This window comes from Corvus cornix, chromosome 4, assembly GCF_000738735.6.
Source record: "Corvus cornix cornix isolate S_Up_H32 chromosome 4, ASM73873v5, whole genome shotgun sequence".
In the NCBI taxonomy this organism is placed as follows: Eukaryota; Metazoa; Chordata; class Aves; order Passeriformes; family Corvidae; genus Corvus; species Corvus cornix.
In genome coordinates this window covers 30676765-30699845 of record NC_046334.1, presented here as the reverse complement: position 1 = coordinate 30699845, position 23081 = coordinate 30676765, and the positions used below count along the sequence as shown (strand labels likewise).

The 23081-nt window shown below is 40.7% G+C and overlaps 2 protein-coding genes across 4 annotated transcripts in view; one reads left to right on the top strand and one right to left on the bottom strand.

Annotated features, from left to right (window-relative positions):
- Nucleotides 1–4955: 4955 nt before the first annotated feature.
- INTS12 (integrator complex subunit 12) lies at nt 4956–21620 on the bottom strand. The gene is given in 7 exon segments (XM_010411703.4): nt 4956–5688; nt 5690–5910; nt 7734–7886; nt 9166–9325; nt 13048–13235; nt 13748–13894; nt 15764–21620. Coding segments are annotated over 7 exon segments (1437 nt in total). The 5' UTR covers nt 15974–21620; the 3' UTR covers nt 4956–5330.
- Nucleotides 21621–22128: 508 nt separating this feature from the next.
- Nucleotides 22129–23081, top strand: part of GSTCD (glutathione S-transferase C-terminal domain containing) — a 54312-nt gene continuing 53359 nt past the window's right edge. Inside the window, exon 1 of one of the 3 annotated variants that reach the window (XM_039551113.1) lies at nt 22129–22162. Coding sequence is in view for 1 of the 3 variants with exons in the window: in XM_010411707.4 (XP_010410009.2) it covers nt 22991–23071 (81 nt within the window). In the remaining 2 variants the exon portion in view is untranslated. The other 2 variants (XM_039551114.1, XM_010411707.4) reach the window with 2 other exon arrangements.

Sequence of the window (23081 nt, the reverse complement as noted above, 5' to 3'; positions counted from 1 at the left end):
AACGACAACACTGTTAAAATCAGGGGTGGGGGGGTGGGTAGTGGTGCTGATCGAGGGTACACAGAAATTGCTCTAAAGCTTTTGTCTAAGTTTCTATTTCCCATAGTTGAAGAGTGGGGTTTGAAGATGAAATGATTCAAAATGCTTAGTGAGATGTAATAGAAAATAACCTGTCAGCAAAGAAAGGATGAGAAAAATTAGGGCAAGTGCTACATACAATAGTTTCTGCTATGCTAATGAACCTGGTTTCATTTTCTTTAATGTCCTCAATTTTCAGATTATTTTCATAAAAGGGCAGAAAAAGTTGTCAGTCTTGCTCAGAGACTGAATGCAGTGACTCACAGAGATAAAACCTGAAATTTGTGCTGGATTAAATCATATGACAGAGAAACTTTTAGGGTTCTCAGAGACGGATATCCAGAATGTGGTGTGGGAATCTCTGTGAACTACTGTTATCCAGTGAGCAGTAACAATACATAAAGCATAGTTTTGCCTTATTGTGCATCACCTCAGGCACTTAAATCTTGCTGTTCCCATAGCAAGCAAAAAGGGTTTTCAATCATGTTATGAATGGATGTAGCTGCTTTTATGGAAAGCTTCACTTTTGGTTAAATGAAGAAAATAAAGTGGAGAGGGAGTATCAGCTTGGAAGAATGGAGACTAAAAGACTCACCCCTACCCTTTTACTGCTTGCTTTTTGTATTTTGAGATTATGGGGAAGACACACACAAGAAGGTTTTCAGCTCTGTCTTACAATTTAGAATATTTTATTTAGAGATGATCTATACTTTACAATAGTTGGAACAGTTTTAGACATGACTGAATTGTACTTAATAGGCTTAATGCAGTCATGAGAGCACAATGATGAAGTTTTGTATTTGTATTATTTTTTAATTAAGGGAAAGAGCCAGGAAAACTAAGATTCCTGAAGTCTTAGCACTGAGAACTCAGCTGAAGTCACAGGGAGAGCTCCGATTTTGAGTGTTAGGTACATTCCCCATGAAAAATCAGACTCTGTGAAGGTGTCTCAAAGTGTATTCAAATCTGCTCTCCAAAATATTCGCTAGGTATCCTGATCCTGAAGTAACAAGGAATGAAGGATGAAATATACTGGAGTTGAGCACCTAAGTGTCATTGAATTTCTGGGGGCCTTGGGAACTCCTAGTAGGCCAAATGAAATCCCAGTGTATGATTAGGACCCATAATAATTTTTATATTGTGGGATAATTATATGACTTTATTATAGCCTCATAACTTGGGATCCAGGAAAAGTACTTAATTAGGTACCCAGGCAGGTTGGCTTACTCCATTTCAGAAATTCAAAGTTCTAGCCATTATCATTTGATATTATGAATATACTGCAAACTTTTATTATTGTTTAAAACAGATGAATGCAAACAGCAATTGCAGAAAATTAAGGGATGCTCCTTCAATCTAAAGCCTTCCAAATTAAGGAGATTTACAACAATTCATATTAGACTTGCTCAATCCCATTTTTGTTAAGACAGTGCTTTAAATACTAGAAACTGAGCTGTGTTAGGGCTCCAGAAATTCATAAGAATATCCAATGGTTTTGCCACTGGATTTTTTTAATGTAGGGAAGGTTACAGAATTCTGAGAGCTTTCTTATTCTCATTAATGACAAAACTAATTTATTTTGATTGAAGCAATTTACTGGATTGATCTTGCATTTGTTCCAATGTGTGTTTTACTTGTTGTGACAATAAATATGTACAAGTACTTCCAAGATTAGGTCCACTCAAACTGAAATGCTTCTCCATTCAGGGAATATTTTTACATGTTGCCATTGATAACCTGGAACCCAGACAATGTCCAAGCCAGTGAGTAGCAGAGTTCTAGGCTCTGACCTCTGGCTTCACCATCTTCCCTTTGGCTGGATGCTGCTTGGGATCTTTGAGCAGGGGTACAGCTTTTCAATGCAAACACAGATTGAAGGATTATTCCTTCTGATTTTTCATCTTTGGAAGCTTCACTGAGTAATTACCCCTTCGAACACTAAAGTATATTTTTGCTGTCATTTTAAGATAGCTTTTAAAAATGAAGATAGATGAAGTGGACCTAACACCTGCACTAGGAAACACAGCTATGACAATCCTTGTTCCCATAGATCTGTTACTGGTAATTCCTATTACAACATTGTTTGTTCAGAAATAGTAAAAAAAAAATCTTCTTTTAAATTATTGTAATAATAAAAATCTATTTTTGTAAAGATGTTTCTTCTTATTTTTTAAGCATTGTTTTCCAGAAGCAAAGAGCTTTATATGCTAAGATCTGCCTGCAAAGTTAGCAGAGGAAATACAGTTGCCTCAGATAAAATGCTGCATTTCTAAGATGCATCCTAGCTTATTGATCAGTTCATTAGAACTTTTCAAGCACTATCAAAATACGAAGCAAGTTTAAAAATACACTTCAAGGTTCCAGATGTCAGCATAGTTCTGTTCTTTTCCAGCTACTCCTGAGATCATGACCAGTTCTTACTGCTGTGTCCAGCTCAAGGTCTGTCATGAGCTGTAGTAGATAAAAGTCTGTAAATCACAGAGCCTTGTGTTAGATCTTTCCTTTTAGACCCAGGTATCACCACCATCCCCTAGTCCAGCCAGAAGGAGCACTCATGGAACCAGAGTAACTTAATCATTTCACATTACTGAGGGTATCAGAATTTGGGCATCTATGAAAATCCATCATATTTAAGTGGCAGCAAAATACTACACCGGTTTCTAAAACATTTAAGGAAAGTCAGGTAGCTATTTTTACAGTAAACCACAGAGCAATTTGGTTTGGGGATAGAAAAATCACAGGACTATTTTCCAGTTATTTTTACTAAATAAGAGGCGTGCTTCTCAAAATTTAGGCGGGCATTCCTTCTTCCTGCCCTACACTATGTTCCTCAACCTGACACACGACTTCAGTCAAACAAGCCTGTAGAACAGACTCCTTTCCTGAAAATACAGTTGTTAATTCCATCCTAACTATAACATCAAAGCAGAAAGCAACTGTTCCCTTCAATCTACTCTGTTTTTCAGCAGTGCCTATCTAACATATTCAAGCTAAACACTTGATTTAAAAGACCTGGTCTATGCTATAAATCCTTTCTGATATAATACTTCAAAGAATCACAATCCTAACTGACATTTTTATACCAACAGAAGAAGACTTTGTATTTCATTTAGGAAGCTGGGAAAGTTACACTAGAAGAAAATCTTTTGCTGATACAAACTGGAGCTGTATTGCAGATTTTGCTAATACAGTGCTATCGATGAGTGCAGCCAGACTTGGCCTTACCAGAGGGAAACAAGAGGCACGCACAAAAAGCACAGCATCACTTACCTCATTCTGAATGGAGGGACCCTACAGTCAATCCATGCCAGAGTTATGAATGTAAAGACATCAGGACACACTTGAGTCAGGTCTCAGGAGTATTCTAAGTGGCACTAGCTGCCACAGTTTAAAACCAAGGATAATTCTTTTACTGCCTGTGTTCGCCCCATTTGGTGGTACCTCAAGTAATCTGCACAGCTGAGATATAAGCTCCTGCATTCTTACAAGCAAAGCTTTATGTATGTTCAGAGGCAAGACAGAGGCAGCTAGCACCTTGAACATTCCTCTGGGAGCAGGTTTTACTACTGGAATGAACACTTCACATAGGAGGACTCAGCCATTTAAAGAATCTATCTTCACACTACATCTTAGTGTAGGCAACAGTCTTCTGATTAACACCTAGGAAGAAAATATGCCTTCTGTTTGCTAGTGGAAACTGCTTCAGTGTCTTTTCCTACCATGCTGCCATTAAAAATCCTCTGTGCTGGAAAGGAAGAAGGATGGGCTGATCAAAAAGCTGTAAAAGTTCTGGATTCCTCCTCCTCATGATGTTATTTTTACATAGCCCAGGAAGCCGCAGGCACTACAAAGATAAAACCTTTCTTTTTTTTCCCCTCCATAGGAAATAATAGCTGCAAAAATATGCAAATTTTCCAGGCAGCTGAGGCAATCCTGAGTAAATGAAACTATTCCTTTGCATGTTAAAGGAACCTTAGTCTAAATCTTAATTGTAGAGCAGGGAAACGCTAGGGAAATAGCTGTCATGGATCAAGCTTTACACATACTTAAAATAAGAAAACCAGTAGCTTTCACCTGCCTGTGCCAGTCTGTGTGGTGGGTTGACCATGGACAGATGGCAGGTGCCCACCCCAGCTGCTCTGTCACTCACTCCCCTCCTCAGCTGGGTGGGAGGGACAGAAAATAAGATGGAAGGTTTGTACGCCAAGATAAGAGGAGGGAGAGATCACTCACCAGTTACCATCATGGGTAAGACTCGGCTTTGGGAAGATTAATGTGACTTATTACCCACCAGATCAAAGTATGGTAAGGAGAAAATGAAACTGGCCATGCAAATCCAATACAGTCCAACATGTTTTCATGTTTAAAGATGCTCCCCTCATCACAGAAGAAAAGGAGGGAAATTGCCACATGCTGGTGACAGAGAGCAAGACTCCAAGTCATTTTCCAGTGCCCACCTTGAGCCACTTCTTAGCTAAACACAACCTGGAGCAGCTGGGATGAAGAGAGGGAGCACAAACTGAAGAACACCTCAGGGGTATCAGTGGAGAGCTGAAGGACCTGATACTTCTCAAATACGGAGTGGTTCTCTACATTTTAAGAAACCTTGAAGACAGTTTTGACTCTCTTCTGTTCTTTTTCGATGAAGTTTCTCACTGCATAAAACCACAATAGGCCAATTTAGCAAACTGCCAAACCAAAAATTTCAATTTAAATACACTGTTGTTGAACAGTTAATTTTTGAAATTAAAAGAAAATATTTTTTCCCTAACAAGCTTTATAATTTGAGATCATTAACTCTGCACAATATAGACAACTCTGAAATTCTGAAGCATTTTAAATATCGGAATATGGGGTGAAAGAAAAGTGGCAATGACTTCCCAGGTTAATAATCCTTTTATTATTAACATTTAAGAATGACAGCTTCAGCAAATTCAATTTATTAAGTATCCACACAAATGTGTGGGTTTTAATATTAAAAAATACCCAGCTTTTACGATTTCAAGTTTCAGTGCTTTGAGCTACAAAACCAGGAGCACGTAATAATGAATTCCTCTAACATATTCAATTCACAGATTTGCAAAGGCAGAAGGAATACCAGAATTATTAAAATTTGACCTCCTGCATAGCATAGGGTTTGGGCTTCCCTGATTTAACCTGTTTCAGTCCAGTACCTGGCAGATTTTCTTTAAGAAAAACACCGACGCCACTGTCTCACGGAACATAACCAACAAAAACCGCAAGCAGCCAGCCTACTTCTTGAGTTTCTTTTGAGCAGCCTTCTTCTTGACCATTTGCAGCCTTTTCATGGCGTTGAGCTGGGACTCCTGCGAGGTGGGGCCCTTCAGGGACGCTGACTGGTTGCCGCTGTCGGCCGCGGCTTTGCCGGCGCTGCCCGCGCTGGTGCCCGCGGTGCCGCTGCCGCCGTTGCCGCCGCCCTGGCTGCTGGGGCTGGGGGCGGCGCTGCTGGGGCTGGGGAGCCCCGCCTTGCTCACGTTGTCGCTGCTCACCGAGCGGCTCAGCGTCGTCTTGCCCAGGGTCAGCGGCGGGGGAGGCTTCAGCTGCACGGGGTTCGCGCTGTTGTTGGCGGAAGCTATTTTGGACCCCCAGTCCTGTTTTTGAAGTCGCCAGCCCTGACAAACCCACGGGTTTCTGGTTATTTGAAGAAGCTGCAGGTTTCCCGCTGGCACTCTGTGCTGTCGATCCCAGTTTGGCAGTTGATGGGTTGGCAGAGGAGGTTTTGGCTGCAAAAGCAGCCCATCCTGTAAGGCCACTCGTCGCTGAAGAGGAAACGCTTGTACTGGCAGAGTTCCCCGAAACTGCTGCTGAGGTCTAAAATAAATAAGCATTCTTATTATAGCAGCATCTATTTGTGTAACATATCACAGCAGGAATACACTGAGCCTCTGTTTCAGTTCTTTTCCCAGGAACATCCAGTGGACAGTATTTCGTCACTGGTCACCACAGTTGAAAAGTACTAACAGGAACAGGAAAGGATGCCAAGTGCAGCCAACTTTTAATCCCCCCAGGCACATAGAACAAATAATACCTTTTCTCCCCTTTCTTCCGTACACTTAGCAGGCTACCACACAGCACTGTGATCCCTCCATAAACAATTAAAGCCAAAATTTGTGAGCTATATAAAAGCTGGTGGCTTGCCTTCCTTTTTATGTTTACTGTTGTTACCTGGTGTCACTTTTTAACAAGCTGACAGATGGTCAGACAAAAACCAGACACTGAGCAATTAAGTATTGTATTTATTACAGTCTTACTGTCAAAGTAGCAGTATCTAAACTGTTTCCTTTCTTCTTGGTTCTTAGCAGCCTGTACCATAGATAGAATTTAAAAAAATTTAAAAATCACTGGACATTTTTCCTGTTGCCTCTGCCCATTCAGGTACTGCAAAAGACAAACGTCCTGCAAACATGGGTTCCCTTGCCTGCAAAGCGCTGTGCTATCCACACTGAGTTCCCACACCTTAAACCTTGTAATCCCCAGGCTTCAGGTGAGGATGATACGTTGAATTAAATCAGAGTTACACCAAATGGCAGAGTCAAAATGAAAACTAAATCTCTCTATTCAAGTAATACTCCTTTTACAGTATATCCAGACTACATCTAAACAGATCCGGACTAGTGTCTGAACAGTAAACATGATGGAAGAAATCAGGCCCCAGGTCTTACAACCTGTTTAGGCACATAAATAACTCTGCTGAGGTAAGAAAGTCAATCACTAGTGTAAGTGCTACAGCAATACCCATCCTATTATTCATGATGGTTTGTACCCAGGCAGAGCAATGGCAAACATAACTTTGAGCACATGAAAAATTGCTTTGATTTTGAGTTAAAGGTGTGTTTTCCTAAGAAAGGGTCATGCTTTATTAGACTACTCTGTTATTTATTACACTGCTTCTGGTTTACCACCTTTCACCAGCTTTTGACAATATTTTAACTTGGAGAAACAGACACATGAGGCAACACAGAATCATAGAAAAGAATCACAGAATGGTTTGGGTTGGAATGGACCTTAAAGATCATCTAGTTCCAACCCTCCTACCATGGGCATGCCACCCACTAGATCAGAATATATCTAAGAAGCTCCTGAATTAAATCTCATAGAGTCACCAACACTTTCCCTACTATGGAATCACAGAACTGTCTGGGCCACAAAAGACATTCAAGACCATCGAATCCAAGTGTAAACCCAGCACTGTAAAGGCCACTGTTACCATGAGGAGAAGCCTTCCAAGTGTCATAATACACATAAGTTACTTGACTAGAGAGAGCAAATAACACCTTTTATGCAACTCATAGAATCACAGAATGGTTCAGGTTGTGGAAAGGACTTTAAAGATCACCTACCTCCCACCCCCCTGCCATGGGCAGGGACACCTTCCACTAGACCAGGCTGCTCAGAGACCCACCCAGCTTGGTCTTGAACACTTCCAGGGATGGGGCATCCACATGTGAAGTGAGGCTTTTTCCCCACTCTCAGTTTTCATGCACACCCACTATGCTGTGGTGCTACTCAGCCCACATGGTGTGGCAGACTATTTTCACTTATGGTTCTTGTGTGAAAAGATAGGTCTAATTGGAAAAAACCCTATTATCCATGCAGTGAAACAAACTTCCTCTGGTAAATTTAAACTACATTACCTTGACTTCTGTTCTCTTGAATGCCAGAAAAGCTGGTGGAGTCTCAGGTTTTAACTTGATTTCTGGTTTCTTGACCAACGGGTCCTTCAAAGCTGGTGCAACTGAAACCACTGCAGGAGCTGGTTTCTGAGGTGGTTTTTGTGTCTTCTGAGCCTGTGTAAGTGGTAGGGAAAAACCACCCCAAATTAGTTACAGACGACATAACATGGACTGTTTTGACTGTTAACAAAAAGCATGACCATTTTAAGATTGCAATCTAGCCTTTACAGTTTCAGGTTTAATGGTCCCTGAGAAATGAGGCAACAGGGGATGTGAAGATAGTGCTGGGTATGGTACTGGGGACAGGGTCCAGCCAAAAAAGCATCCTGAATAGAACTTGCTATTTCAGCATGGAAAGAGTGGCAGTGTTGACACTTGGAGAACAGGAAAGCACTGGGCCTTTACAGGCATAAGACAGGTGAACTTGCAGAAGACAAGGACCTAGCCCAGCAGTACTGGGATGTAGGCTGCAAGAGCCTGCTAAGAAGTGGCAGGCAAAATGGCAGAATCCATGCCAAAACAAAAAAAGGAAAGGTCATACTGAAGGCAACTGCTTGATGGCTAAAGTGGCTACCCTGTGCAGGAACTGACCTCAAGCAAACACACCTCTGAGTTCAAAGGCCTGATGATCATCAGAATAATCATGTATTTCAGTCAATGTTGGTACATCGTAGGCCAGGATCTTACTTTGCCTTCTTTTCTTGTTTCTTAGTAGAGCCATTTCAACAGATAACACTTGCTAAGTTACCACACAACAGTTTCAAAACACATTTTCTTCTGTATAAAAGGGAGTGATTTTAAAACACCAGAACTTAAGTCACTAATGTTGCATGCACCCAAAGGTGCTGTGTTTCTTTCTCATAATGAGATGAGTCGATTCTGGTTAGATCCTGTTCAGTCATGCAGATAAATCAAAATAAAGGCTTTTTGCTTTTTTTTTTTAAATTTAAACTGGAATGTGCTACCTTCAGCTTATTTTTGACACTAAGAACATTTAAAACTGGATTGAAATTTGCAGTCTTGTCCTACAGAGAAAGAACCATTCATACCTAAAGCTGAGACGAGAACTAAAACTGCAGGGCTATTACTAAAAGCTGAGTATCACCTGAAATAAGAAAAGTTTTACCTACTGCTTGCCAAGTAGGAAATAATCCTATTTCACTCTTCTTCACTCACCTTGTGATTTTTAAAAAGCTTTAAGAAGCACATTACAGAATACTCTTTTGAGATGCTACATTAAAAACCACAGCTGCAGCAAGGGAAGTGCTGCCGAGAAAAATGGTTCTCTGACATGCTTCCTAAGCCTTGTCTAACCTGGGAAATACTCTCACACAGTAGAAACAGCCTGCCATATTGGAACAGTGCTCACACGAGACAAAAAACTGACTCCTACCATTCTCTTCATCTGCCTGGTACAGCGGGCACAATACCAGACAAGTCGAGGATCATTCACTTCCTTGTCTGTCACCTGAGGTTTATGGCAATCCTGGTGGTAGAGATTATGGCACTCCTGACACTCCACTAGCTGATTCACAAAAGTAACTGTCATTTGCCTGCAGAGCAAATAGTTAAGAACAGATTATGGGAGAAAGCACTTAGAGGATTATCCAATTGTTGAAAATTTTGCAAGGCTTAAGATAAAAAAATAAAAATATTTTTGCTTTCACATATATTTTCTACCTGTGGCAAGTTAAATGTATTCCTTTTCTTCCTGTATCAGTTCATCCTAACTAATATTTTAGAAATTTGGTATTTTTTAAAGGTGATTTATTTTAAGAAATTTGAAGACTTCCATTCTATTAAACATGTGTATATGACAGTCTTGATTTCCCTGTTTGATTTTTAGATTAGAAATGTAAGTCTTGCCCGCTTTGGTTCACCTGGGCATTTTATGGATACATCGCAGTATGCCAATTTTGACTTCCTCATTATATTAGCATATGAAGGCCTAGTCTCCATTTGGGTAATTTTGTTGTCAGCTGCAGAGCAATACAGTTCAAGAACAAATAATTTCTCAATGACAAGCCCGTAGGAGTGCTTTCTGCTGCAGGATTTAAAAGCATCATCACCCAAAGCTCTACGCTACTTTGGAGATGTTTTATTAGCCATCCCTTTGGTCCCTACCACACATAAACAGACACGTGGAATTCGAGATAATACCAGAATCACGGAGAGATGGAATAGAAAGGATTAATTGTGCAGTCCTGCCTTGAAGCAAACATGCAAGCTGGTGATGAGGGCTTCATTCTGCGTGGGCCTTGCTGAAAGTAATCACGCTGTATAAATGACACATTAGTGATATATACATGGCTGGGAGCCTGCCTGTGAATTACCCAAATACCATTTTCCTAACGATTCCTTCTTTCAGATGACAAATCAAGCTATTTAATTGCTAAGCTGCTTTTGCTCATATCCCCGAGGAGCAGGTACCCAGGTAACCATGGAAACTCTATTTGTAGATACATGGGGAAAGGTAATCCCTCATTTCTTTATATAACAGAAAAACAAAGTCTGAAGGTATTGTCCATATAAGTACCAGAACATTTTCGAAGAAAGAAAACAGGCTACTTAAAAACAGAGGGAGAAACCTTTCTGAAATTCTAGGGTCCGTTATTTTACATGCAGGATATTTAAAAGACTTTTTGTTTGGTTTTTATTCCTAAATAAGCTGGATCAGAACAAATGGTCTCACAGAGGGAGACTCAGCCTATTTTAAAATTACAAAAACCAATTCCAGACTGATTAAAAACCCATGAACTCTTCACGCTCAGAAACAAGTTAAACTACTTACTTCTAAATTATAAGATAACTAAGAAACAAACCTAATGATTTTTTACCTTCAAAAAGCAAACAAACAAACAAGAATTCATGGAAAATTAGGTTGTTATTTCCAAATCAGCCTTTTAAAAATATTTTTTAGGAGGAAAACTTCACTATCATTTACAAACTGCATGTAGTATTTCCTCTTTGTACAACGGAGGAGCCAGTGAGGAGTCTCCATAACAGGTGAGTTGTCCTGTTTTTCCAAGGCCTACAGGTAGTGGAGAGGGAGAAGTTATTTTAATACTCCCTCCCTCCTTATGCTTTAGCATAAAAGAACAACTAACTTGATATAAAAGAACAAGAAGAGAAACACCACAGGCATCAACATTAATTACTCCTAATCACTATGAAAATACATTTGACACTTGGCAAATCTTGAAACATTTCATGCCTCTGCTTTAGTTTTTACATCTATAAAAAGGAATAGTTAATATTCAAATGCACTTTTTTGCATTTGTGAACCCACAGCTGGGTTCTTGCTAGCTTGTCTTCTTAAGCAATATAAACATAAACTCTTGCTATGAACTCCACCTACTCTGCAATTTGACATGTTTTCATTCCCAACTGGTTGAATAATTGATTGAGTTACTAAAAGATGTAATTTTAAAAATGTACAGGGATGTTATTATTTTGGCTCAAGATGATTACCCCAAAAAAGGCGCACATTTTGAAAGCAAGCAATAAATAGCGGAATACTGTCTGACCAATGTGCTGAATTCAGAACTTTAAAGCACAAGTCCTCTGAAAAACATCCAGTCCAGCATGAGCTGGAGATGGGGAACCATGTGACACCAGTTTCAGCAGGTTCCACGTAAAATGAAAACAATCCTGAGTGTTGGGGTGACTGTTGCCACTCTCTCTCTAATGAGTTGTTTCTTCCCCAGTGGTGCTTCTACCTCTGTCTGGCATCAGAGATATTTTACTTAGCCAGGGTAGATACATCTTCTGCAAGAACACTCCAGTTGGTGACCATGAACAGATAGAAGCCATGCCTTCAGCAATCAGGTGAAACAGCTAATGGAACCATGTATCTGGCCTGTCTTGGCTACACTGGGCACAGGAGTTGCATTTCCTTTCTTTAGTTTCTTTACTTTGCAGGCATTTCTCATGGTGCCTGTGTTTTTCTTTTCCAGGGAAGACAGAGAATTAATCATCCACAGCAGGTCAAGACTGTCTAAGCAAAACTTCATTATCCCCTCCTGCCAAATAAGGCAATACCTTACTATTTTTAGTAGCATTTTAACATATCACTGAATGGGGCTTTGCCTCTTTTAGGAGACAGCAAAAATGGAATTTGCAGGAAAAACTATAAAGTTCAGGTATTTATATACTTCTTCCTCTTTCTATGTCTATTATAAGAAACTAAATATTTGAGCTAATACATGGGAATAACGTGAAATCCCATCAGTCCCCAACTGGTCACCAGTATAATCAGCTGTAACTACAGAAATTTATCCTCCATGCACTGGCAACACCTCCCTATCTGCACAACAGGAATGACCATGGAAATGATGGAAGAACAGAGTTATAAAGCACCGTTTCCCAACAGACTCAAGCTGAGCTAAAATACATACTGCAGCTAAAAGGCCTGTCCTACCTTCTTCTCTGCCCTGGCTCTACAGTCCTGCGTCCACAGATGTGCCAGCATAAGCATTTACTCTTACTGAGCTGACTGAAACCCAAACCTACTGGAAAACCCACAAGGAGAGCTGATCCAGGGGCTGATTCAGCTGATCACAAACTGTAGTGGCAATACATGCCCCTAAATAGTCCAGGGAAGGAGGTACAATTGCGAGAGCCAAACTGTTCCTTTTGGCAGCAGTGGGGGCCGAACAAGGATATAAATTATCTGTGAAACCAAATCCTGATGTGAGTGATTTGATCCTAGGGTAGTTATTCAAAAGTATTTTATACATCTGTTAGCACTAAATGTACTGCTAGTACCATGTTACTGAAATCCAGTTTTAGAGCCCTTACTGAAATGTAAAAACCTGTCTTCACTGCAAGAGCTATTTACTGAAAAAACATGGCTATGTGTAAACTAATGTCAAATGATTAGGAAAAGAAGAGCAACACATACAGATCTCATACTAATGCCACTTAAAAGTGCTTTCAGGTGAGAACTGATTTTTTAAAAATGCTTATTGCTAACCATTAGTATTTTAACTTGTTTTCCAATAATTAAAAACTGGTATGTGGCATGATAGGTTTTGCATCATATCTAGTGTTATTTTTCACTTGCCCTTTCCTGCAGAAGAAAAGCTGGTTCACGTTCTAAAGGTTCCAGTTTCAAGAAACCATTCCTATTCATGAAGGAGGCTTCAATCTATTATCAGTTTTGGATATGTGCTTAAGTGATTTCTGGAGTAAAAACTACGAGAAACATTAACTCAGTGGTACACAATTAAAAAAGTTAACTACACCTAGCTGCAATGAAGCAATGTTGACTTACCTGCAAACAACACAGGCTAATCCCATCTCCATAGCAAAGTCATCAGCACTGGTTTCCTCAAAGCTAGATAAATCAGGCATGGATAAATCCTTGCTCGTCTGAACTGTAATAGGAGAGGAACGAGCTTCTTGCTTCTCTACCCTGGGCTTCTTTGGTGCATCAGCTCCTTCAGCAGGATCCCCTTTTGTCTATTAAACACACGCACACAAAGAATGTGAAAATGCAAAAAGCTAACAAGTTATTAATGAGTTAAAATGGAACAGTTAGATTAGCAGTAAAAGAAGGGGTACTTTACACAGCACATTTTCTTTAATTACATATTTTCTTCAAAATATTTATGAACTAGAAGCTCAAGTCCACTTTTTGTACTTCGCCTCAAAATCCTTGAAAAAGCTTTAGGAATACCACATTTCAGCTTACCACATTTTCGTAATCTCTTATGAGATAATCTCTTATGATTCAAAACACTGAATGGTTTGGAAGGAACCCCTTAAGTCCAACCTCCCCACAATGAGCAGGGAAAACAATCACAGAAAAATTACAGGAAGACATTTGTTAGATTGCCTAAAGGGCAACATGACTGGCTAATGTAGCTCACAGGCTAGGCACCACGAGATGAGCTAAAAAGGGGAGCTTTTGTCTAAAACATCTTTTAAGTTTACTAACCAAGTTACTTCATTAGAGAACAAAAATTACTTACTTTATCTGCAGATCTCTTTTCTGTTTCTTTTTTCACCTTTTCTGATGTAGTGGGCTTGCCATTGCTGTTGCCAGAAGGCAAACTGGATGAAGCTTTAGGCTCTTGCTTAATAGGTTTGGTAACAGATACTTTTGGTTGCTCTACTTCCTAAAAACAGAAACAAAAATTGAAGCCAAACTCTGCAATTGAGTTCCTACCTAATTTGCAATTAGTGAGATAACAGGACAGGCAAACAATATGCCATACAACACGGATCATCTACATACACACTTTTTAAAAAAGCATTTTTTAAAATATTTTCACATCACATCAACAAATTAGTGTTTAAGTTGCAGACAATTAGTAAAATCTCCCCTTACCACTCACCTTTCTAAGGAAAAGGTGCTCCTTTTCCAAAGACAGATCCTCCTTGGAACATTAATTAAAAAGGAGACATTTCTGCTTTTAAAACTCATGGAGAGAATGAACACGAATTTTCAGATAGTTCTGAGGACAAAATTCAATGTAAGCTAAAAACATAAGCTGACATCTGATGAAACCAGACATCGATACTTCATTCCTTCATGGAGAGAAATATTGACCTCCTTTTGATCTCAGTCCATATTCATCTATCAGATTAATAAATTTAGATCTCAACAGAAATCAATGCTTCTCATTAATGACACATTAGTGTCAGCAATGGAAAATATCCAAGAGAGTCTGCAAATGAGTGAGCAATCACACTGATGGGCATGAGCAAGGTACCCCCTCCCAGCTGGTAAGACGGGAGTACTTCTCTGCTGTATACTGGGACAGATCCTAAGGCCTGAGCTTCAGCCCTCCAAAGGTTGTTGATTTGACTGTAGTAATCCTGTGCTCCCTACTCTGTTCTTGGATTTCATGGTCAACCACAAATTAACCCTGCAGCCTGCAAATGCAAGGAAATGAATGATTGTATTTTTTTTTTTTTTCATTTCTGACCTTTGCAGTCCTGCTGATATTGGAGATATACTGACGAGAGGAGAATGGAAGATTTCTCCCTCTGGCCTGAGCCTCAGTTTCACCTGAGGGCAGGTGACTGACTGCCAGCCAAGCTGTTATTAGAACTGGCTTCCCAAACCTCTTTGCACTGTTATTCTGCTTCCTGCTTCCCCTTTAAACCACACATCGCTTCTTTGAGCTCTGACACAAGAGGGCACCTGGGAGTTTTGAAACCTGTGTTAGGTTTCAGGGAGTTAACAAGATGAACAGAAAGGAGTTAGACCACACAGTAAAGCAGGATGTATGCTGAGCAGTACTAGTGCCTTTTAGTTATTTGGAATGACATACAAATGAAATATTACAAATGTGTCAGCACACAGACCATCATTAGAACACAGCAGGCTGACTTATGGGCATCCTAGGGGAGAACAAGACCTCGTTATCCATATGGCAGTACACAGCAGCATGAGGATGTCCCCACTTGGCTATTTCCATACACTCATCTCAGATTCAAATATTCTCTCTAGCAGGTGTTCAGTGATTTTCAGTAGATGAAAAATAATGTTTGTCCATTGGATAACAATGGTTTCATCCTGCAAATAATTTATGCTTTGAACCATTTGGTGTTTTTCTCATATGACTTCATCAACAGAATTTCACGGAAAGAGCTTTATAGGTAATTAGCTTATTTTGTTTCTTATTTACCTGTAGCAAAGCTAATCTATATTTTAAAGACCTTTTAGCTCTGAAACGTAGCTGCAGAAATCTGTACGTTTGGGTGCACCTTACACAGCATGTCTGACACAACGCTGAATCTCTCTTTTGAGTCTGCGTGTATCAACAAGGTAAAGAGATTTTTTTCCCATTAACTTCCATTAATTGAATGGATTACACTGTATGAAAAGGGGAATGATGAATATGAACACTTCATAATTACTTTTTCTTTTCCCTCAACTTCTGATTCTCTTTAAACTTTTCAGCTATGAAAGGGGAAGCAGGAATAGCAGGACCTTTATTAAGGCACACAAAAAGGACCCAGCTCTCCAACACCAGTACCTTCTGAGAGGGACGATAGCTTGAGTCAGTTCCTCTGGCCAACGACTCATCAAGAAGTGCTTTCAGCTTTTCAGCAGAATCCTTACTCTTTGAGTGCAAAAAACCCAGGGCTTTCAGAAAAATGGGATCCAGCTCCAAGTTCACTGTAGCAGCCATAGTTGAGTCTTCAACGTGGGTTAAAAGAAAAGAAAAACAATTCATATGGAGCATAATTCAAACAGCATGTGGCTAATAGAAGATTTCTTTTCTTTTTAAAATGAAATTATATTATACCACAGCAAGGATTATATGTGAATCAATCATCATTAGAAGATGACTGGGAACTTCAGTGCTGCAGAACTTTGAATAGCACTGGACATCTGAAATGTCAAATTCATACTTTGGCATATATGATATTCAGAAACTAAACTCATCATACTTATGTAAATGAAAAAAAAAGTCATATTCTTGGTATTTTATACATAAAATATATTGAAAAGTATGCAAAATAAATATTAACTTCAAGAAAAGCCATTACCACTCTTTTCCTTAACACTTTTTGCACATACAGTGATTGCTAAGTCATTGCTCAATTAAGAGTAACTAGGAAAAATCTGCCTGTAGAAAAATTAACTTTTGAAACTTCTGAAAAGAACAGCTCATTGTAGCATAAAAGGTAAAAACAGCTAGTGTGTTATTTTATATACATAAAATACCCAAAAAATACATTTTTAAATTTAGCTGAAGCAGTAAAAAAATTTGTAACTCAGATTGTGACTTATCCACATCCTCATGACACAGTCTAAGTTTAATGTCAGATAATGAGTATCCAGAGCTGCGAGATGCCACAGTGTCCATGTAAATGGAGGAAAAGGTTATGATGACTTTAAAAAAATGTTTGCCCCATAGCAATAAATTCCTGCAGTCTGGAGCATTCTGTGTTTCCTTAAAAAAATTCTAAGGAACTGCATTTACATCAGAAATTGTACCTACAAAGATAGATAGCTAACTTAAATCAGTAAATAACAAGTAATAATTAAAGAAATAACATGGGAAGTTTCCTGATCTTTTCCAAAAATGTATGAGATGCGTTATTGTTAATAATCCCTTTAAATCTCATTTAAAACACATCAGGATGTTTGTGGGTTTGGGGTATTTTCTACAACAATCTAGAAGACATTCCTGAAAAGCCTTTCATCAGTTCTGCTCCAAAGCACTGCCTGGACAGCTTTTTCAGCTGAAGCTTCCAAGGTTTTTGTCTGATGAATTCCTTTTGATATCCATGGCAGTGAACTTTTACCTCTCTGGCCAAAACACCAGCAGTGGCAGGCTGCTCCCTCAACACTTGCCTAGAAGTCCCCAGGAACCTTTATCTCCTGCTGAGCTTTCACGAGACACCAGAGAATCGCTTGACTGAGATCATCAAGGAGTTCAACATACAGAACTTCATAGGGATTTTATCAATGGACCCAGCAGAGAGTTAAGAAACCTCTTCAAGAGCCTCTCCTCTCTTCCTTAATCTTTGCTACTTGACAAATCATTTTCTGGTGGGTACAGAACTTCTGCTAGGAAGTGCTACACACCAGCTACTCTGTATCACTGATCAAGCACAGACTGCAGTGCAAGCCCCATCGAGGCAATTCGGTCTGTCTCTGATGATTACAAAAAGTGAATTCACAGAGCACAGAAAGCACATACCCTCTTTTTTTTATGCATCTACCTCTGATATATGTTCAGGCTGCTCTTGAGATCTGTGGGTAGGTTATGTCCCACATTTCTTTGTTCTGTGAACATGCCTTCCAAGAGTCAGTACCCCATACTCTTAAACTAGGACTCTGCTAAACCCTCTGTTGAATGAAAATGGTAGAATTGAAACACTAATTCCAGAAATTTTGCAGAACTCCCTGTTAAAAAAAAAAAATCCTTTAAGTTCTTCTCTGAGGGAGAGAGGAATTCTACTAGGAATATATACTTGTGTACATGAGAAACAGGCAGCCTCAACAGCCATTCTCTAATATTTAGAGAACAAGTGTAAATGTAATTCAATTTTCATCTCTCTGAAGGTAACACTCCCCAGATTTGTTTCTACCTCTAGCTTTTTAAAGACATATATTGAAAGGAACTGTTAAAACCCACATTTCAAAAGGATCCTCCATATTTACTCTTTTATTTGCAATGCAATTGCAGCAATTCTTTCTTGTTCTTGAGGGTAACTATAATGTCACAGGCTACTATAGTTACAACTAACATATCACAAGAAATTTCTCACTAGAAGAGAGGAAGCTGGGCTTAGTAAACAGTTCAAGTATAGGCACATATTTTCAAATTAAAAATAATCTATTTGTGACTTGCGGAAGAGAAGTATATTCAATGGAAAGATGAACACATCAATAACTGTCCTAAAAATAGCATCATCTGAAAAAGCAAATTGATAATTATGCTCCCTTTATGGGACCATAATAACACAGCTGTCAAACAGGCTAATACCAATAACTGTCCTGGTCCAAAAGGCAAATTATTGCTTCTGGTAGTGGCCCTTCCCAGATGTTTACAGATCAAACAGTTTTTTAAGTATCAAACAGTGGTTTGACACTTCTAAACCTAAGATCCAATTTCATTCATTCACGTTTTCATTCACAAACTCCTCCTCTGGCAGTCAAGTCAGCACACAACAATGTGATAGCCTTGAGACAAGGACAGCAGAGCGTTTTAATGATGATGCCACAGGCTATTCTGCAAGACAGACCTTGACTTTCTTCTTGAAGTGGAATCTTTGTACAGGAAATAATTTAAATGCTGTTTAGGAAAAGAGTGAGCATGACACTCTCCTTTCTGTAGCAGTTTGATATTGCAGCTGTGAGATCAGAGGGCTGTGTTAAAACCCTTGAACCCTGAGCAGAACTGGTTTTGCACAAAGCAAGCACACACTCTTGCAACCCAGCATTCACCCATCAGCCTAAACCCAAAAGCACCTTCCTCAATTTAGTTCTCTGTTACCTCCCAAGGTGGACTATCCTAAGTGGTTTAAATCCCTGGGGAAACATGGATGTTAATCAGGGGGTTGTTATTCTTAAAACGTCCTAGAAGTCTTGGATTCTTTCACTTCTTGAGTATACTATTGTCTTCTGCCAAATACAATCAACCTTAACTGTGCTCTCTACAGAATACGTGGTCTTCCAATTTAAGACTTATCAGATTTATAGGGTGTAGGAGCCCTCTTCTTTTTTTCATTCATTTGCCATCTACTATTTCACATGCCTGCCCATGTATTATCTTATTCATCATAACTTGCAGCTAAGTGGATCTACTTCCATTACATTTCCATATATCGTCATATTTTCATCCACCTGCTTCTGAACTCCTATTCCTATTATTTTCTGAGGCATGTGTACTACTAAAGATATTTTTCAAAGGAAATATAGCTATATTTACACTGCAATACTATTATCAAACCCATTCTTTTATAGACTCATTAATACTTTTACTTTTTACTGCCACTAATGATTAAAAGGCCTTTCACTGACATTTCCTTTTCAGCTACCTTCAAGATCTGTAACAGTTGCCTTAAAACCCAGTCACATGAACCAATAGCTTATAATTCCTTCCAGCACACTCACTGCACTGTTTTTCACTTACCACCATAAAACCAATTCACTTTTCCCCTGTCCCTTTGGATCCTTCTGTTCCTCAGAATCTACCCTCTTCCAGACTATATCTATTAACAGTGACAGTGGCAGATTTTGCTTATTTGCCAATAATGCCTCTTCCAGGTCACTTTCAGATCTAATGAAAGTCTTAAAAAAGTAGATCAAGGAAAATCTTAAAAGCAGGAAAGAATGAACTTCAATTTTCAGTTTTTGCTTTAGTATCTTAATCAGCATTTGATTTATGACAGCATAAGTTCTCTGTTACTTTCCACAAGGGACATTTCAAAACTCACATACTTCAGTAGTCTGGATAACTGTATTAATCAGAACAATTGTATCAATCAGTTCTAATTTCTTTGCCATCTTCTACAAAGAATCTTCTAAGACACATGTAAGATCTCCTGCTATGGAGTTACTAGTACTGGCATCCTTAATTTTACATTCTATTCTACAACATATTTTATAATGTACTTTTAAATTAGTATTCCAATCAGTATCACTGCAATCAGTTTATCCAAAAATTTTAAGATTACACTACTGTCCTGTATTCGCTGTTTTCTCCACAGAAACAGTGAATTATTTGAGTCACAGAATGATTTCTTGTGGAAGGGACCCCACAGAGCCATCCTGTGCAACCTCCTATTGAATGCAAAGTCAACAGTGAATTCAGACCAGCTTGCCCAGGACTCTTCCAGTTGGATCCTGAAAATCTCCAAAGACAGGAATGCAAAAATCCTTCTGGGCAACCTGTCCCAATGCCTCACTGTCCTCATTTCCTTGCTTTGAAATGGAGGTTCTAGCTTGTGGTGTCTTTCATTCTCCCACTGGGCATCTGAGTATGAAGACTGGCTCTATCTTTCCAATAATATCCTCAGGTAAATTAAAGATTCCATTATATCCCCCTAAGCCCACTGCAGATGGTATCCAACACTCCATCTTCAGATCTAGCTATTTTGTCACAGAGGACAAGCCAATTGATCAGGCATGATTTATCCTTGGTAGACCTGGCTTTTCCCAGTCTCCATCTGTTCCTTCTTATGCTACAAATGGCTTCCTCCATGATACTTCCATAGAAGGAAGGAATGAGGCTGACCAGTCTGTAGCTCTTGCTTGTCCTTCTTGCCCTTTTTGAAGATTGCCTTTCTCCAATCTTTGGGATCTCCCCTGCTCTCACGGCCTTTAAAAGATGACAGAAAGCAGCTTTGTGAAGACCCTGTAAGCTGTTGGCACCCTTGAATGCAGTCCACCTGGGCCCATGGACTTATCAGGGAAGCAATCCTGCTACAATCCTCTTCCACAGCTTGTAGTTCCCTCTCTCCTTGAACTCTGCCTTGTGGCAAAAGGCCTTGGAGACCTTACAGATCAAGTCCGTGGCAAGGAAGACATCAACTGTTTGACCCTCATCTGTGTCTACTGTCACTGACACACTTGTTCCACTCAGTGGCAGCGCCGTATTTTCCTTGTGACTCCTTTTCCTGATAAATGGCATGATTCTTGTGGGTGCCTTTCAACTCAGGACATTCTGTGATAACTGTACCTGCACAACTGAGATTTGCTAAGCCCTGCTACCTCTGAGCTTCAATATTCTGCAGAAAATGGACCTGAAGATGCTGTTTCAACACGTCACTGCTCATTGGTCCAAGCCACTGGTAAATTGTGTACACCTCCACTACTGCTTTAACCTTTCCCTTATTCAATATCTACTGAAACTTATCAAGTGTACAAATTCCTGGGTATCATCCTCCTGCTAATTTCTCAGGGAGAGAAGCAAACTTTAGTTAAACCCGAATTTCCGAAATAGTTACACCAAAGCAACGACATGACCTTCTGCAACCTATTTGCTGCAAACTTCTCCCTGGGATTTCTTTCCAAGAACGAAGGACAGGCCTCTCATCTGAAAGGAACCCTTTAAAATGCTTAAAATAATAAAACACCACCCCCTACACCATTACTGCCCCGCACGGACTTCCCCAGGGCCGCGGCTCGGGCGTGCCCGTGTGCCCAGGAGGGCCCGTCCCTGGGCACCATCGTGTCCCACAGGGACAGCGCGGCCGCCGCTCCGCCCGGACCCTGCGGGCATCGCAGGAGACCCAAAGCTCGAGGCGGGGTCCGAGGGTAAGAGCCGCCAAGTGTGCCTGAGGGCTCCCCTCTTCCTCCCTCCTGCCAAACACCCTATTACTCCCACCCACACTTACTGTCCTTTTCCAAGCCCTTTTTTCTCGTCCCAAACCCCCTCTTCCTCCCTCCTCTCAAACTCATTTTTTCTCTTCCCCAGACCCCTCTTCCCCTTCCCAATCTCCGTCTTCCAAACCCCCTTTGCCTCCTCCTATATCCCTCTTCTTCCCCTCCTCCCAAACCCCTCTTCCCCTCCCAACCCCCCAATTCCCTCTTCCTGTTACCAAACCCCCTCTTCCCTCTCTCAACTCCCCTCTTCCTCCCTCCTCCCAAACTCCTTTTTCCTCCTCCCAATCGCCCTCTCCCTTCCCTCTTCCAACCCCAAATCCCCTCTTCCCTCTCCAAAACCCCAAATCTCCTCCTCCCGAGCCTCCCTCTTCCAGGCCCCGCAGAGCCGCCCGCTGCTGTCTCACCGGAGACGAGAACGGGGAGAAGGGGGAGGCGGAGGCGGGCGCACCGGCGGGTCCGCCACCACCGCAGTCCCCCGCGCCGCGCGAGCCGCGGGCGGCAGTTCCGGGCGGTGCGTGCGGGCCGGGGCGGGGCCCGGCGGGGAGCGCGCAGGAAGGGGCGGAGCCGGGGCGGAAGCGGCCGGGCCGGGGTAAGGAAAAGGACCGGGATAAAGGGAAGCTGGCGGCGGTGGAGCTCCGGCGCTGCTTTGGCAGCGCTGCCGGGGCGCCGGGAGGAGCTGGGAGCAGAGGCTTTGGGGAGCGGGTCTGGGAGGGAGTTCTGACTCGACGGGGTCACTCTCTGTAGTAGCCGAACTCAGGTGTGTGCTGCTGTCCTGAGTCCCGCGTCTGGCCCCCGTGTCCCGCGTCTGGCCCTCATGGTCCGCCCGCGTCTGGCTCTCCAGAGCCATCCACAATTTCCACTTTATTTGTGGCTTCGCCTGAAACTCGGGTCCGAAGTTCTTGTGTGCTTCCCGCAGGGCTCCCTGAGGGTGTAGGGGTGGCCCTGAACTCATCCAGCAAATGGATTGCCTGGACAGAAATGTAACTCCAGCCTCTCAAGTTATGTGCCTTAAAGCACAAATATTACTTTGCACTACGTTAAATATTTGCTACGTTTTTAAATGGCATTGTATTAAACATTTTTCTAATGTTAACGCGTCTGCTTAACAGAAGTTCTGTTTTACCGTGTAGTAATCAACAAATGAATGAGATCTTTTTCAGGGACTAAAAGGAAGAGGATGTTTATGTACTTATTTATTTGTCTTTAATTTTTATGGGAAACACTTGTTTTTAAAGCAGCGATTTTCTTTATTACGTTGTTAACAGGGCAGCTGAATGAAACTAATTTAACTGTTGTTTAGTGCACGCTGAAAGAAAAGAGAAAATGGTAAAAACAGCACAGCTAATGAAAGTTAGGCTTACGTAATGTTTATGATTTTTAAGTAGGTGTCTTTTATCCCAAAGATAGGCAACATTATATGTCTTTGTCTTTTAAGTTACGGTACAAATCCTGCATTGATCGTTGCTTCTCATTTTCCCTCTTTCAAACAGTGGCTACCGTAAGTATGG